The sequence below is a fragment of the Lepisosteus oculatus genome, chromosome 11 (genome assembly GCF_040954835.1).
Source record: "Lepisosteus oculatus isolate fLepOcu1 chromosome 11, fLepOcu1.hap2, whole genome shotgun sequence".
Classification (NCBI taxonomy): domain Eukaryota; kingdom Metazoa; phylum Chordata; class Actinopteri; order Semionotiformes; family Lepisosteidae; genus Lepisosteus; species Lepisosteus oculatus.
Genome location: NC_090706.1, coordinates 4,042,866 through 4,058,534, shown reverse-complemented (window position 1 = coordinate 4,058,534; position 15,669 = coordinate 4,042,866). Strand labels below are relative to the sequence as shown.

At 36.7% G+C, this 15,669-nt stretch overlaps 1 protein-coding gene across 4 annotated transcripts in view; it reads right to left on the bottom strand.

The window, feature by feature from the left end:
* Positions 1 to 15,242, bottom strand: part of runx3 (RUNX family transcription factor 3) — a 71,264-nt gene extending 56,022 nt beyond the window's left edge. The window contains exons 1-2 of one of the 4 annotated variants that reach the window (XM_015348767.2): positions 15,054 to 15,242; positions 14,704 to 14,826 (exon numbers count right to left, since the gene is read on the bottom strand). In XM_015348767.2, coding sequence (XP_015204253.1) covers positions 14,704 to 14,761 — 58 coding nt within the window. In that variant the 5' untranslated portion in view covers positions 14,762 to 14,826; positions 15,054 to 15,242. Of the gene's footprint in view, positions 1 to 14,703; positions 14,949 to 15,053 lie in introns of those variants that run through there. The other 3 variants (XM_015348766.2, XM_015348765.2, XM_006631242.3) reach the window with 3 other exon arrangements.
* Positions 15,243 to 15,669: the final 427 nt, after the last annotated feature.

Below are 15,669 nucleotides of genomic sequence, written 5' to 3'. Positions count from 1 at the left end.
AGTTATTACTGTCAGAACTATAAATATCAACAAAAGAAAATCCATTTGTGAATGAAACCCGGAGTAAAATTCAATTGCATGTGAGCCCAGTATTAGGAAGCCATCTCTTTTGGTTGCCAACAACCACCAGGCCATTAAATGCTGTCTGTAAACCACATTTTACTAGAAGACAATGCCCTATTGTGTTCCTGTGGCTGTCCCCCTGATTTAAAAGAAGCTTTATGCAATTAAATATTAAAAAAATGCAAAACTGTCAGTTGTGTTCCCAATCTAATTAGTTACAGTCCTATCAAAAGTAGGAAACAAGGCAGCCTGCCCTTACTCAGCTGAATGGCTCTTTGACTTTAATGTGGTCATATTTGGAATGCTGTTGTTCATTCTTGCCTGCAACAAAAGCCACATGTTTTTGAAAACATTGCACTCCAAAGAAAAATATGAAGAAACATTGAAATATGCTGTGTATGCCTGGTATGATTTATAAAAGATCCGCCTTTGGCAGGGCAAGGCATTTATAACACATTGCTGGTCTTGCTTTGCCTTTTTCTTTTTGAAGACTGGCATATATGAACACCTTCTTCAGAACCTCTCAGTACTTATTTCCTCTCAAGAGAGTCCTGAAGCAGACAGGTTGGTTAAGGTAATGTTGCACTGACTCAATACAGTAGAGCTCAAAACAAACAATTCCACCCCCCTCCCACCCCGTCCAAAAAATGAAAGGTAGATTCCTGGGATATCAATCTAATTGAGCTGATCTAGGAACAGCTGGACTACCACAAGCCAGAATGAAAACGAAGCTCTGACTGCATGTTGGAGATTTCAGATGCTGTTTCTGATTTAGCCTCCCTGCAGTGTGTGGAAGAGCCCTTCCAAGTCGAGCCGTGTCACTGCAGTGTGTAGTGTATTGGATTTGTCATTTACTTAAAGCAAGTTATTGCACCACTGAAGATATGGGGAGCATTGAGCAGTCAGAGCTGGCTCAGCCGAATCTTGAGGGTGACAATGGAAACCATATCTGATGGGGTCCTGCAGTAACGTTGGATTTGTGAGGAGTTTTCCACTTAAAGCTGAGGTATTGAAGTCCCCAAGTTTATATAATCATATTTTGCCCTTTCCACTGAATGTAGAATTTCACAGACATCTTTTATTCCTCTATACTGGTTTATAGTGATGTAATACTCCTGTTGCTCTAAGTAGACAGAAAATCAGCACCCGCTATGAAAGCTGCTGTCATAGTTACGTTTCCAGAACGTTATTTAATCTAGTTTTACTCTGAATCATGTTGAAAGCTGGCCACGATCTTGTGATTTGTGTCTTCATTTGAGAAACCCACTGCTTCCCATTGATAGTGCGGAAGTTCTAACCAGAGCAGGTGTTAAGGAATCACGTGACCTTTTACCAGAGTTTTCACAACGTCTTTTTAAAATGTTGCAGGTTTCCATGGAATAGAACATTGCATTGTTTTTGTTTTTTTGTAGTTTGGTGGCTAACATTCTTTGAACCTGTCTGAATGTTAACACAGCAACACTATTGTGTGTAAAGAAGTGTCAGTGAATATTTAACTATTGAACTGTTGGATAAAGACATAAAAAGGAAGGTTTAAAGTCTTAGTTAAAATGTTTCTGGGATATTACGAGTTAGACCTGAGCCAGTTTTCATTTGTCTTTTCAAAAGCTAGTACATGCACCCAAGAATTTCTTTGTTAAAAATAAATTTGCAATCATTTCACATTCATTTATAAGAGGTGATTGTAAATCCTAGAGACCAGTAGTCACAGAATGACTGGATGGTTTTAACAAGGGTCAATCTGTAGTTAAGTAATGAGTGGGTGAAAGAAAAAAAAACCTATTAAAAACAATATGCTCAAATCATGTTGTGATCTAGTGATGCCATGCAATAATGAAAAGATAATTATTTGGAAACAAAATGAAACACATTTTCAAGAAAATACAGGAGTGCGGGAGCCCATCTAACACTAAATGTGAGATTATCAATTGAATAAAAGTCAGTTTTGGACTGTTCTTGGAGTGGTCAGAACCTTTAAGGTCCTGTGTTGATTGCTATTATGGGATACCACAGGTATTTCTAAATTAAAAGGTTTTGTTATAACAAACGCTCCTGCAAAGCGTTTGAAAAAAAAAGAGTTTTACCCAGTATCACCTCTTTTAAGAGGATCTGTAGGTTTTTCCTGAGAAAAATGAAAAAAAAGAAACAGTCACGTTTCAAGATTAATGTTTAGAGATTTTTTAAATTAAAGACTGATTCAAAACCGGTTGCAGAAATGAGTGTCTTGTCTTTGATCTTCATTTTCTCAGGGCTGTGCAGTCACTGAATTGATATACCCAGGCAAGCCTTTTATTGGTGGTTTCAGTTTTAACAAACAAAACACGCGAGTTGCTTCCCTGCTGGTGTCCCTTGCCCTTGGAGTTCTAACGCATGCAATCCATTAGAAGAACATGTTAGAAAACACGTCTTTTTAAAAAAAAAAGCAAAGAAAGAAACTCTCCTCCTTTTCAAATCCCAGATTTGTTGACTCAGTATCTAAATCAATGAGGTGGGAAAAGGAAATTAAAGACATGTGGAAGACTCTAGCTGCTTTACTAACACAACTGGGTGTTATCTCAAATGCAATGCACGAGCATAACATTTAAGGGAAAAGAGGCTGATTAATTAAGGGCATGACTCAAATGGAGCTCCTTAATTCATCCCAGCCTCTGATTATTGCATTTGGCTTCACAGTCTCCTCTGCTTCAGGCACAGCAAGCAGTATGTGCATCTGAAAGGAATTGAAGTGGTGAATGGTGTGTTTAGATTAAACTAATCAATCCTTCAAATGGCTTTGTCGTGTCATCATTCTGATTGAGAGGATGTTTTTGTTCTTTTCTTGCTATAGTACGGCAACAAGACTGCCCTTTGGTGCCCTTCAGTCCCCGTCTTCATCAGTGATTGTGCAAAGATAACGAAAACCTATTGAGCCTCGGCGGTAGATATCGAATTTGAAAAAAAAAGACATTGTGGTTTTTGCCCAGAAATCACTTTTGGTTCACTTATTTTAAAACAACAAAAACAAAAGGAAGGGTAGTGGTGAGAGTGACAATGATTCAGTGATTTTTTCTGCAGCTGAGGGTACTCATATTGGTAGCTTTGTAGCTCTGTTATACCTCTCCTGTACTTTTCTTCACTTCTGCACCACAGCTTGCTTTCTTTTGCTTGAATGTACGTTCAGTTTCAACGATAAAAACCCTCTGTCTTTTCTATTGGACAATAGACATGCCATTTTCACACCACGCATGCACCCTATGTGATTGTTTTAGCTGTAGGTGCTACAGTACAGTATATAGCACATTTTTCATTTTTAAACTAGTGATCTTGTTCACAGGCTGTCCTTCCTGTGCATGTTTTAATCTTGTTAAAAAAAGAGTATGCAATACAGAGTAACAGGACAGACAGGTTTCATCCATCTGACCATAAGTCTTTAATAATTAAGCAGTCCAGAATTTATTAATTCCAGGAGTTGTATAGTCCAACTTTTAGAGCTTGCTAATTTTTCTATACAGTATTTACTTATTCTTGTGCAGTGCCTTGTACATGGTAACTATTGTTTACTGAAAAGTTTACAAGCCATTAATTTTAATGGTGAACAGAGAAAGCCCTTGTAGGAAACGGTATATATTGTGCAACACAGTCATGAATCTGACAGATGTATGGCTATTATTAATATCATTGGCATTATTAATGTGTGCGCAGAGTTAATGTCAATTCAGCGAGTATCACGGGAGAAGTTCCTTGAAAGGCAGCATGTGGCTGTGCTGAGGATGTCTGTCTGGCAGACTCAGCTGTTCAACTACAGGCAGGCCTCAAAGCCAGACTGAAGACCTCAGACCAGACAGTGAAGAAAAAAATGCTTCTCCTTCAGCCCGTGAGAGACTGCTGTTCTGTTGTCTGCCGGGAAATAGGAGAACTGGAAGGAGCAGCCAGTGCTGTCCAGTCACACAGATAGGGCTAGTCCACACCAGGTCATGAGCCAGCTGTGAATCCTATTAAATAGACCTAAATAGACGTGGTTGCCTGAAAGCATATTTTGACAATAACATCTCCTCTGCAAAGAGGTCATTTAGCTTTTGCATGGTAGGGCTTTGCATATTTTATAGTCTGTTTTGCCTGACTGCATCAGAGATTATAGGTCAGTAATGAGTCACTGTGCTTCCTGTCTGTTGCACTTGTGTTTAGTCCAGGCCATGCTGAGGCTGTGGAAATGGATAGTGGTCTCATTGGCCTTTTTGTTTTTTACTGTTTTCAGGACAGGTTGTATTTTAATTCTCCTGTAACCAGGAGAACCTACTCAAAATGTACTAGGATACCATTCATTTTCAATTTCCTTTTTGCTGTTTAATGAAACACTAATGCATTTTAACTGACTTGAGCTACAAATGCTGTTGTCAGTATTAGTTTTCAATTTCTCTTGTTTTCTAAGATTATATGGCAAAGGGATTAACAGTTTCAGCCCATTTTCATATGACATACCTCTGTTTAATGTGCATGACCAAAAATGATGCTGTTGTGCTACTTTTACTTTTACACATTCTTTAAATTGTGCTCGCAACCTGATCAGAGTACATGTGATTTATTTTTCTTGTTTGTGACTAGGTATTGAACTGAAGGTCCTGAAAGGGAAGCCTCTTCAGATACCCAAAGATATCTTTAGATATCCCCTGGGCGTTCAAGTTAATTGGAAACTGAGGAAATAAACTATAGCACCGCAAGGAAAAAAGCTGAATACAGAAACTGAAACTAAATAACTGAAAACCCAGTTTTAGTGCTGCCTAGTGATTATTTTTTTGAGGAGCTACAGTAGATGTGCAGGTTAAGCTTGACAAGATAATGAATGCTTCTAAGTTTTCTGTAGCTGCATTGTTGCTCTTTATGATTTTTTGAGTCCATTTTGATGCTAACCAGCACAAAATTATTGTAAAAGAGTACAAATTCATCTGAGAGATCAAATCTGCTTATTGCCAATTTTGGAGAATGAATTACACAAACGGAATAAGCCATAGGCAAACCTTTCATTGCAATACAAAATGTCAAGTCTGAACTTTTGAAGGAAGCATACTAGTTTACAAGATGCTAAAACTGTTCTAAACAAGATGCAAAGGTATCATGTATGACTGTATTGAAATAAAAGAAAATATGATAGTGTAACGAATAAAAGACACCGTCCTTAAACAACATTTCTATTTTAAATACCGTAAAGGCACATACCTGTCAAATTCAAAAAATAAAAAAAGTAATTCAACTGCTATTTTTTTCAAGTGAAGATCATATTAATATACCAGGCTCTGCAGTACGAAATTTCACCTTTATTTCTGCATTGTAGATATGATTTAGGGACCAAGGGCTTCCATCTTGAAAGAGAGGTTTCTTCTTCGATCTTTGGATTGAAGAGCTGAGTTACATCAGCAGGGGATGTTCTGTATAATAATAAGCTTTCAGTTACCATTTCCCTTTTGATTGCAATTCTAACGTAAACCTTAGTAGAAAGAGACACTCATTACCAGTTATTTTCAATTAGTGTAGTAGAGAGAGAGAGCTATACCATTAGAGGTTTCATCTCTTTTCTGTTGTGAGTCATGCTAAGCATCCAGTTAAAGATCTTTTTTTCCAGTCTTACTTGAATCCCTCTTAAATAGGTGCAGCACAGTGTTTCATGTTCAGATGATTTATTGGCAGATCTGTACAGTAACTGCACTGGATATGTCAGAGTTGGACACTGATTTTGCATGCCATTTAACATTCTTTGCAAGATTACAAGCCTTTCAATCCAGTTGTACTATTTCAGTGGAGTTTATATGTATACACTCTTACACAAATATTAAACAATAATTTAATATGTGTTCTCCGAGAAGCAATACATTAAACTGATTCCACTATGGTTGCGCAAAAATAAACCCTGAAAATTGCTTCAATTTATGTGGTGGTTTGCTGTATTTTAAGCATGTTTTTGCATTAGATAACATCAACAGAAGTTATTAAAAATGATTAATATTAATGCAGTACAGCATTGGTAATTATTTTTAATAGTTTTTTTATTAATGCAAAATACACTACAGACTGAGATCACTGAAACAAGGGACATTTTCTTAAATGATTTAATCTAAACCTGTAATAGCTACCTCACCGCTAAGTTGGGTGTGTCAGCAAACATAACTGTTGTGATGTTTTTCAATTTTTAAGGGTGGGGGTTGGGCTGGGTCACAGCCTTTTTCATACCAAATTAACCCCCACACATGTTTTGGGGTCATTAAGGAAAAAACACTATATATACTTTATTAATAACGTAATTACTTTATTGCTTATTTTAAAGGTAAAAATAACACACCTAGGATGTCAAATACAGGATACACTTTTCACCAGGTTCTACAATGGATTTCTAAAACATTGAATATAATACTTGGTGGACATTTTAAGTTCCACAATTGCATATTGTTTTCTGTAGTTGATGCTAGCCGTAAAGAAATGAAAAAACTTTCTACCTCTTTTGGCCACAAAATGAATGTCAACTGTTATCCTTCAAGGCCTGGTATTAATGCACCTCCTTATCTTCCTAATGGAACTAATCTGTTGCCCACTTGAAGCAATTTAACTATAGTTTTAACCACCTATTGAACCACCTAATGATCACCCTCAGACACATAGATACAGTAGTTTATTACTGACAGTGACAGCTGATTCCAGTCCTCTTTGACATTTTTGTATTTTGAAAATAATTAGCATGCCCAGATAATTCCAGTTCTTGCTTTCGAAGAGGTAAAAAGCGAAAAATAGCTTTGTTCTTAAATGCATGCATTTGAAAAGAGAATCAATAACAGATCTGCTGGGGCTGCCAACATAAAGCTTTATAAATTTTAACAAAATACTTATTGTATGACTTTTGGTTTTTGACTGGCAATTCAGAAAAAAGGCTTTAATGAATTAAATGTGAACAAGTAGGTGTCTGTGATGAATTTGCTTTCTGTGGTGACTAAAACATCTAACCTTAAATCTTGCCAGTTCTTCCTGGTTCATAGGCTTTGAGTTTGTTGTTACAGGTCATTATATTCTCGGATCTCAACAGAAATGGCAGAAATCTGACTAAAGAAAGTGCTTCTTCTGGTCTTTCACTAGTAAAACACCCTTTTCAAATAAACAAAGATAACAATAACTAAAACACTATTGACATAGGAGCTTCAAAGCAGTTCAGTTAGAATGGAGCCCCCACCTGTCATTAATTCTCTGAAACTCTCCACCCAAACCACATTGTTGCTGTTAACAAATTGCTTGGAAGTTATTTGAATAGAATGTGGCCCCTTCATGGAAATTGCTCTCTCTTAATCTAAGTGTAATTTTGTATACAGTATCTGTCATCTTCATTTGCTTGCTTAGTACACTGCACAACATCTTTTAAAGACTGCTTTAATGAGTAGAATGAAGTACTGATCTTTGTGCATGATTGCAGTGGAGAGTTCTTAAAATTTCAGATTTAGAAAACACAGCGAGACATGATTTTTATTTCAAATAAATACTAACATACATTACATAGCAAGGAACATTTTCCCTCATATAAGCTGTCCATTTTCTTTTCCTTTGATGCAAAGTTTTTATCAGGTTATGTTACTGTGAAAAATACTTTTGTTGCATGTGTGTGGGGCTGTTTCACAAATGGCTTACATATGCGTCCTCAGCTGTGCCTTGCCTTCAGGAGTGCAGCTCCTACTTAACAGGCAGCATGATTCTGCCTAGATCAGGCTAAAAATAGTGATAAAGCAGGTAGTGACAGATAGCATTTACCACACTCTGTAGAACAGTAGTCACAATAATCTCAGGGGTTTCTTTTCTCAGGAGACATTGTTGCTGTTAAACTAAAATGTTTTTTTTTTATTTAAGCATGATTTTGTTATGCTATGCTATGTGATATAGCTAGTCTCTAAGAGGAGAATGATTCTTGTCACCAGTGTTTGCTTGCCTACACATTTCTTTCCATGCTTCTTGTCCTGCCTCTTTAAGTCACTAGTTACCAAATCTGGTCTTGGAAATCCGTTGTCCTAATGTTTTCATGTTTTTCCCAATTATCTGTAATTCCACCATTGTCTAAGAGTGCTGAGGTGGAGGGAACAGACAATTTATCATGCATTCGTTTCATTTAAGATTTAAGATTTAACACCAGGATGGCCAGCCAATCTGTAATCATTCACAGCACCTCCAGGTCAAAGATGGCCAAATCCAGTCCTCAAGATGTACAGTATTTGCTTAATTGACTGTTTTTATATGCATGGTTTTAAAAGGCAAGGCTTTGCTAAGAACTAAAAAGCATGCTGGACTCTTTGAGGATGCATTGAAATCCTCTAGCACCCTTCCTGGTTACCCTGGTATTGCTAAGGAACATTTCCAGCACGATCATCCTCTCTGACAGAACAGTGTTGCACCATGAAGCTTGAAATAAAAGAAAAAGCGTATTCAATAAGCGTTAAGCAGCTGTGCAATGGTAAGACTGGACAGCAAATAGCAATCAAGTCAGGAAATAAAAGAATTAGAAATTGATGTACTGTACAGTGCAAATATCTGATATGCCTAGCAAGGAAGAAATGAAGAACTGGAAAATTCAGATGACTAACTTAAAATCTTGACAGATCTAAAATCTTGTGGCTTCCCATAAGTTTCTAGCAAGAAAATTGTTCCTTTTTTCTGGTTCCGAAGATCTCCGCAGCAATGTGCCCTGTGTGTTTTGTAATAGATTATCTAATGGCCAGATGTGATAACGTTTAAAAAAAATAAACAGCTCTTTTCTTTCTTCATTGGAATACTGGAGTCAGATAGATTCCAGATTTGTATTGACAAAAATCATATTAAGTAAGCGTTTCCATTTAATTATCCAATTAGCTTAATACGTTTAATGTCCACATCAATTTTTCCTTGGAAGTTACCATTCAAATATATTTTCCACATTGAACATTGAATTCGTGGTGAAGCAATCCTGAGCTCTAGGCTACTATAAATTTTGCTGACATTTCTATTTATGTCAAACTTTTTTTCATTGCAGATTAAAACCTGAGTGTTCTTATCTACACATCTGTCTGATGCCAGTTCTGCATTTTTTCTTTATTAGATTCACATCATATGGTTCACATTTTTTGTGTGCATTATGTTTGTGAAGTTTTATAAGGCCATTGAATATAGTAAATTGAAATCCTTTAAGAGTCCCTGTTGTGAGAATGGATGAGTTCAGATAAGCTTGAATAATATTCAAAAGCCTGACAGATTTGACAAAGCTGAGTTTAGAATCAATGTCTGTGACACACCCACTGTAATAGAAATGCCCCAGTTAAGCCACAGTTATATAAGAGGCTTTAAACACCTGAAAAGCAAGTGAGGTCACGATCGTTCGGGTTTCTTTGCTGGACTATTTTTATGTGGTTGGTTCATCTCCAGTTTTCTGAAGTACAAAGCATTTGGTAAAAAAATGAACTACTGTTTTACCCTAAGAAATTCAAAACGGGGTGATGTTCATGTACGTTTACAACAAACTCACCCCATTCTTGCTATCCTCTTCCTTAGTTTTTCTTTCATTCCCTAGGACATGTGGAAGGATCCCTGGTTGAATCCATTAAGCAACGTCTTTATTCACTAAGACATCACTCGCGTAGTGCAGGTGAAAACAAAGTCCATTGCAGTGTAAGGAGACTCAGCTTGTTGTGGGTCAGTTTTAAAATAAGATCTCACTTCTCTGTGATTGTCATGACATATATTGTATATCCCATCCGCAGTTTATCAAATGCTAACTACAAATAAGATTGGTGAATCAGACTGCAAAATCAATGTTGATTTTGATGTATTTTTAATATTGTTGGAACTATTATAAAATATTAATTAGATAATAAATGAATAATTTAGAATAATATTTAGATAAATTGGCTATTACCAAAATTAATTAGAAAGATATTATAGAGATTTTTGGTCATAAACAATTGTTATACATTGTTTGTGTTCTTGGGATTGGAAAGGCGCTTTATAAATGAAATATTTTTCTTATTGTTGTATATTTTGTATGTTATAGAGATAATTGGAAAATCTTCTATAGATCTATATTCTATATTCTATAGATCTTTCCAATATAATAAAGTATTATATTACATATGTTAAAACAATATTAAGTGCAGACATTAAGTGGGTCATAAAATAGGGCAATAAGGCAATACCTGCAAATAATCTCACAACTGGTAAGAATGTGAAGGAACTGGTCTTTTCATACGAGCTAATCAGTTGCTGGGAAAAAGAGATTCGCAGCCAAACTTGGGGGCACTAAGTTTCTAAATTAGAATTGAGCTTTCATTTGTACCGAAAGTATCATTTTGTTTGTTTCTTTTTGTTAATGGTTATCATGTTCATCATGTTTCTGAAAAATGTGTATAGATATATAGTATATTACTGTACGTACTGTATCTATAAGATGGGATTTTTATAATTTAGCTGAAAAGGACGTTCTTGAGAAATTTAGTTAAAACAGTATTAATTCAATGCTGTTTGTTGTTCAGTTTCAGTGCAGGGCAGATGCTTTTGTAACATTGAAAAGGAGGTAAATATTTAGTGGGTTGGTCTCTAATCAAACTTTTGGGATGTACCACTGTATTGGTGCCAAAAAAAGACAGTTTAGATGCTGGATTGTCTGTGTTTAAGTATTTCAAAATAGGATTCCTGTATATTTAGATAAAACTACAAAATATCTGCGTTTAACACTTTAAAAAAAACAGTAATGAATGAAAGTTCCGTTAGTGCAGCGCGGTCAGAGATAAATGAACATGTTTGCACCCACCCAACCTCATCCTAAGTTAGGTAAGGTAATAACTGAAACTGTCTGAAATTTCACAAGAAAGGGGAACTTAAGTTTTGGAAAACAACCCAGAAATTGACTGTTTAAATCCAACGCCTAATGGATTCACCATGTTAAGATCCAGCAACTAGCCAAACACATCGTTCAGCATACTGCAAGTTGTTTCACATTAACAATACAGAGCATATCATATAGCAGATTTCCATTGGCACAATATTTTCACAATGTTTCTTAAACGACAACTTTCAAAGTTTAGGACTTTGGAGGCTATCATCTTTGCTCTACTGGAACTGATAGGAAAATATGAGAGAGCACTGGACGTTGGATGTTGACATTAGAGTAATTTCAGAGGTGTCAAGAGTATTTCCATCGATCAGTCATAGCTCACAAAAAAAAAGTTGAATCATGTTTCCTTTTTGCAAACCTCTTTCACATTCTGCAGTCCCTTTCTAACATGCTAAATCCCGGATTGACTATGAAAGCTTATTGTTCTTTGCAGTCACGACATCCTAGGAATCTATCTACCTATCTTGGTTTCAGAGGAGGTTAATGTGGTGTGCAAAAAATTGAATGAAAAGGAAAGAAAGGTTTTGTCTTTTACATATGATTAAGGGCCTTCCTCTGCTCTTTTCAACTATGGATCTACTGGATTTATCTACTGGAAGTTGGAACAGTGAACCGCTATCACGTTTGTGAATCTCAGATACCCTGAGATCCCATTGATGCCTCCAGCACTTTGACTATCCATCTGTCTGTTCGTGACAGTCATTCAAAATCATCCGCCTAGCACTTCACCAAGAAGAATAATCAGACTGAGGGAAGAAATATGGGAAAAACGCAACCATCATTGTTTTACAAATTTGTGATGTCCTTTTTTGCCGTAACAGTTTGGAGTCTTTATACATAAACAGGATTTTTGTAAAAAATGTTCTATGATTTTTAATTCTTTCAATACATTCTTAAAATCTTACTTGTAGTAGCCCTAACATTTTAGGACCGATACAAAACCGGATATATTGTTACCATAAATGACATTTCGTACTTTCAGTTCTTGAAGAAATTCAAACAGGTTTACATAACTAATCTAGGAAAAGCCATCCTAAAATCCATCCCTCCATTTTGTGACCGCTTCATCCAGATCAAGGGTGCAGGGCATACAGAGTGTGGTGTGACAGCTCTAAAACTCTTGATTGGAATCAATGTGTCTGTAATTTTGAAAATATGTCTTGCTGAAACAATTCTAAGATTTCACACGTGCCAACAAAACACAATATGAAGAAACCTTAAAATAATAACATTACTATTTGAATGTAATATGGCAGCCTACAGTACCTCCTAAACACAGTATTAATTTTCTCATATCCCAGATCTAAAAAAACGTGCAGAAACCATGCTGCTTCAGTGAAACACATCATCCTGATTGTTACTACATGTTCTTAATCAATCAGTCAAAGACATTGGAGAAATATTATTCGTATTATGACTCCACAAAGACCTCTAAAAGGAAAGATTTGTTCACAAGGAGCCCGTTTTCAATGAAAAAGTAGCTCAGACCTTCCTATTAGTAACATCCAGAGCTAGTGCTAGCGTAACAGCTTTTTGATCATTTGTGGCTGTTTTCTTTTTGGTATTTTCAGTGATAGAAATCTGTGCAGTCTAAAGAAATCCAGATTTTAGTCTTATAACATTCCCAGTGCCTCTTCACTTTTTTGTGAATACTACAAACTACTTGCCTCAATCGTACAAGTAGTGAAATTTGTCTTCAAGTGTGGCTAAATGATCAATTAGGTTATTTTGCCTTTAAGAGGCAGCCTGTGAATGAAATAATGTAGAAACTAACCAGCAGCATCAGTTAAGTCTTCTTTTTTTTAATTCTGCTAACGTTTGGTTGCATTTGAAATGCATGTTGTATTTGACGTACCATGGCTTAACATAACATGCTAGTGAATTGCAAATCCTCTCAAGTTTTTAAACATTTAATAACAATGTATATCCATGTTTTCCATTACCTTAATTGTGCATTTTTTCTTTTTTCGTAAAGGAAGTTTAACCATTTAAGAATTAAAGAATGTCCATACTGAATCTACAATTAACTTAATTCAACCTTTCATAGAACTTTCACTGTTACTTGCAGCTAATTTATCTCGCTAACCTGACTGCAAAGGCCACCCCTTTGTGACTATATTTTCAGTTATGTTTATTGGGGGTAAATTCTTGCTCTTATCAAGATCAAATGTATTTTAATTTTGTGTCAGCACAGAGAGTGACGTCAGGCTGGTACGCACAGAAACAAAGCAAGATCTGTAAAAAAGAATGCTTGAAATGGGATGAAAGGCCTGTATTTATAATAAATAAATTCTAAACTTTTTTGTATTATATTCCCATATGGGTCTTAAAGCCATGTTACTGGTAATCCACTAAAAGGCTCTCATGTGGATGACAGAAAGAACTCCAAGCGTTTGAAAAGTATTCTGCAAACAATTTTGATGTAATGCTGTTTCTCAAGAGCTGCCTTTAATTAACTTAGAGCTAAGACCACATTTAGAAGAGTGCAAATGTTTTGAAGTTGCAAAACGTTTTGAAAGCTACTTGAATGTTGTTTCTCCAGTTCTCAGTCTGCGTTTTCCACTATATGTATAGTAACATTTTACTTTATGTTCCTAGAAATAAATCTTTTTCACTTAATTATTGAAATGCTTAAATATCCAAAACATGACTTTTAGCAGTAAAAGACGCTGGAACAACATGCAATATACTGTATCCGGCCATTATTTCACACTCTCTCTCACACATACAAGCCTGTCAGATAACTTTCAGAACACACTGTAAAACCTTATGTTTCAGCATAGGTGGCAGTTTCTCTCAGCTCATCCATGCTCCTTGACAAGTGACAAGTTACGTTGTATTACATACTGCAGGGACTGCTAGAAACCATTAACTGGAGTTCCACTTCTCATAAGGTTCTTTTAATGCTTGTTTCAGATCAGCTGTGAAATTCCACATTTATCCTCCAGCTCTTCTGAGCCATGCTGACTGATTTAGTAAAATTGGAACATATTTACGGAAAACAGTGCTCTACTCATCACCAAAAGCGCGCATTTACAGTTAAAAATATTTAAAATTTCAGTCTAGTCCTGGATATTTTCAACTCTCCTGCAGAGTCATTTGAATTTCAGGAAAGTAAGTTTTGTGTTGCTATGGAAACCAGGGGAAAGGCACACTGCCATATAAGATGGTTCTGAGAAACCTTTCTTTGTACAGGCCGTGTTTGTTATAACTGCCTCCCAACTTTCCGCAACTTGACAAAAATGAGTTGAAGGCTGTGATCTCTTTTTTTTTTTGTGCATTTGGTTTAACACAGAGACACTTACAACAGTCCCAACACTCCCTCACATTGTACAGCTGTTAACTGGAAATAAGTGATTCAAGAGATTAATGTTGTGGTAAAAGTGACTCTGTAGTGTGAGTGCTATATCAAACATGCAGAAAGCAAACTCCTTTATTTGACTGATAAGGATGAAATAAAGATTTTAATTTAGAATACTTTCCTCCTTTGCCACTGTCCTGGATCTGATGATGTCTAGCTAAGAGTGTCTGCCTTAGCAGGCAAAGTCTCACTTTTAAATGTGTTATTCTCACAGCTTGCTGACAGTGGTTCTGTATTGAGCTATTCTCACTTTTGCTGCTAATTCAGGGAGGCACTGAGTTGACAAAGTGCAAACAAGACTACTAGAATGGTTTACAATTTGATGTACTCAAGATTGAGGCAACGGCTTTTTCTTTTTGCTTCGCACTGAGCACCACATCATCAAAGAGGAAAAAAAAAGTTGGGACTCTTAACTTACCACGCAAGAATCCCGACGAATAGTTTGAGAAGGAGTCGAATATGCTATTGGACGCCATGGCTTTATTGAGCACGCCGATGCTAGAACCTTTTGTGGTTTGCGCCACTGTTGAAGAATGTTGTGCTGAAAAGAAGGCAAAGAAAAATCCCAGAGGAAACTCAGAGTCTGTTTGTGACCAAGAATTTGGGTTTGCACTGCCACAGGAATGATCAGCCACAAGCCTCCAAGAGCAGCATATGTTAGCAGCATCAGAAGCAAAAAATAAAAAAGAGGCAGAGGAGAGAGTAGCCACAGTGTAAGCCTGCAAGAGAGACGTCCCACACCAAAAAAGTAACTGAGGCTGGACTTACCAGACTTGGCCGGGATGTTGTCTGGTGGCAACTTGTTAAAAAAATTGTCCGTTGAGGTTCAGGTGCTCGTCTAAAATGTAGGTTGCACCACGCTTGTGGTTCTGTGGTTGTGTGTGAGGCCTGTCAAGAGTGTTAACTCAAAACCCTGCAAAAACGACTCAAAAAGTATCCAGCTAGTCACTCGCTGACTGGAAGAACCTGGGTCACATGTCATGTGAGGTCACCAGGCCTCCTCTCTGCATCTGTTTTGTTTTTTTTTTTCCCCTGACTCCTCTTTTTGATTGGCTACCCAGGTTTGGTGGCTTTTAGGAACACTGGCCTACTTGTGTCACCCGGACTTTCAAGTGGTGAAAAATTTTGAAGAACTAGAAATAATTCAACTTGCATAAGCCGTCCGACAGAAGAAGACCAGTCTCAGTTTGCAGCCAGAGCAGGAATCCGCTTTGTGTGTATGATTGCCTCCTCACTCAGGGGTGTGACTCAAAGCGCATCTGTATTTGTAAGCACTCGTGGTTTAGTCCTGCAAACCAACTCTCCACCCTCAGTTACCACTTGATAGTATCATAATCTTAAGCTCATTAGAGTTAGCAGTGCCAGCTCTCATATTCAATAGATG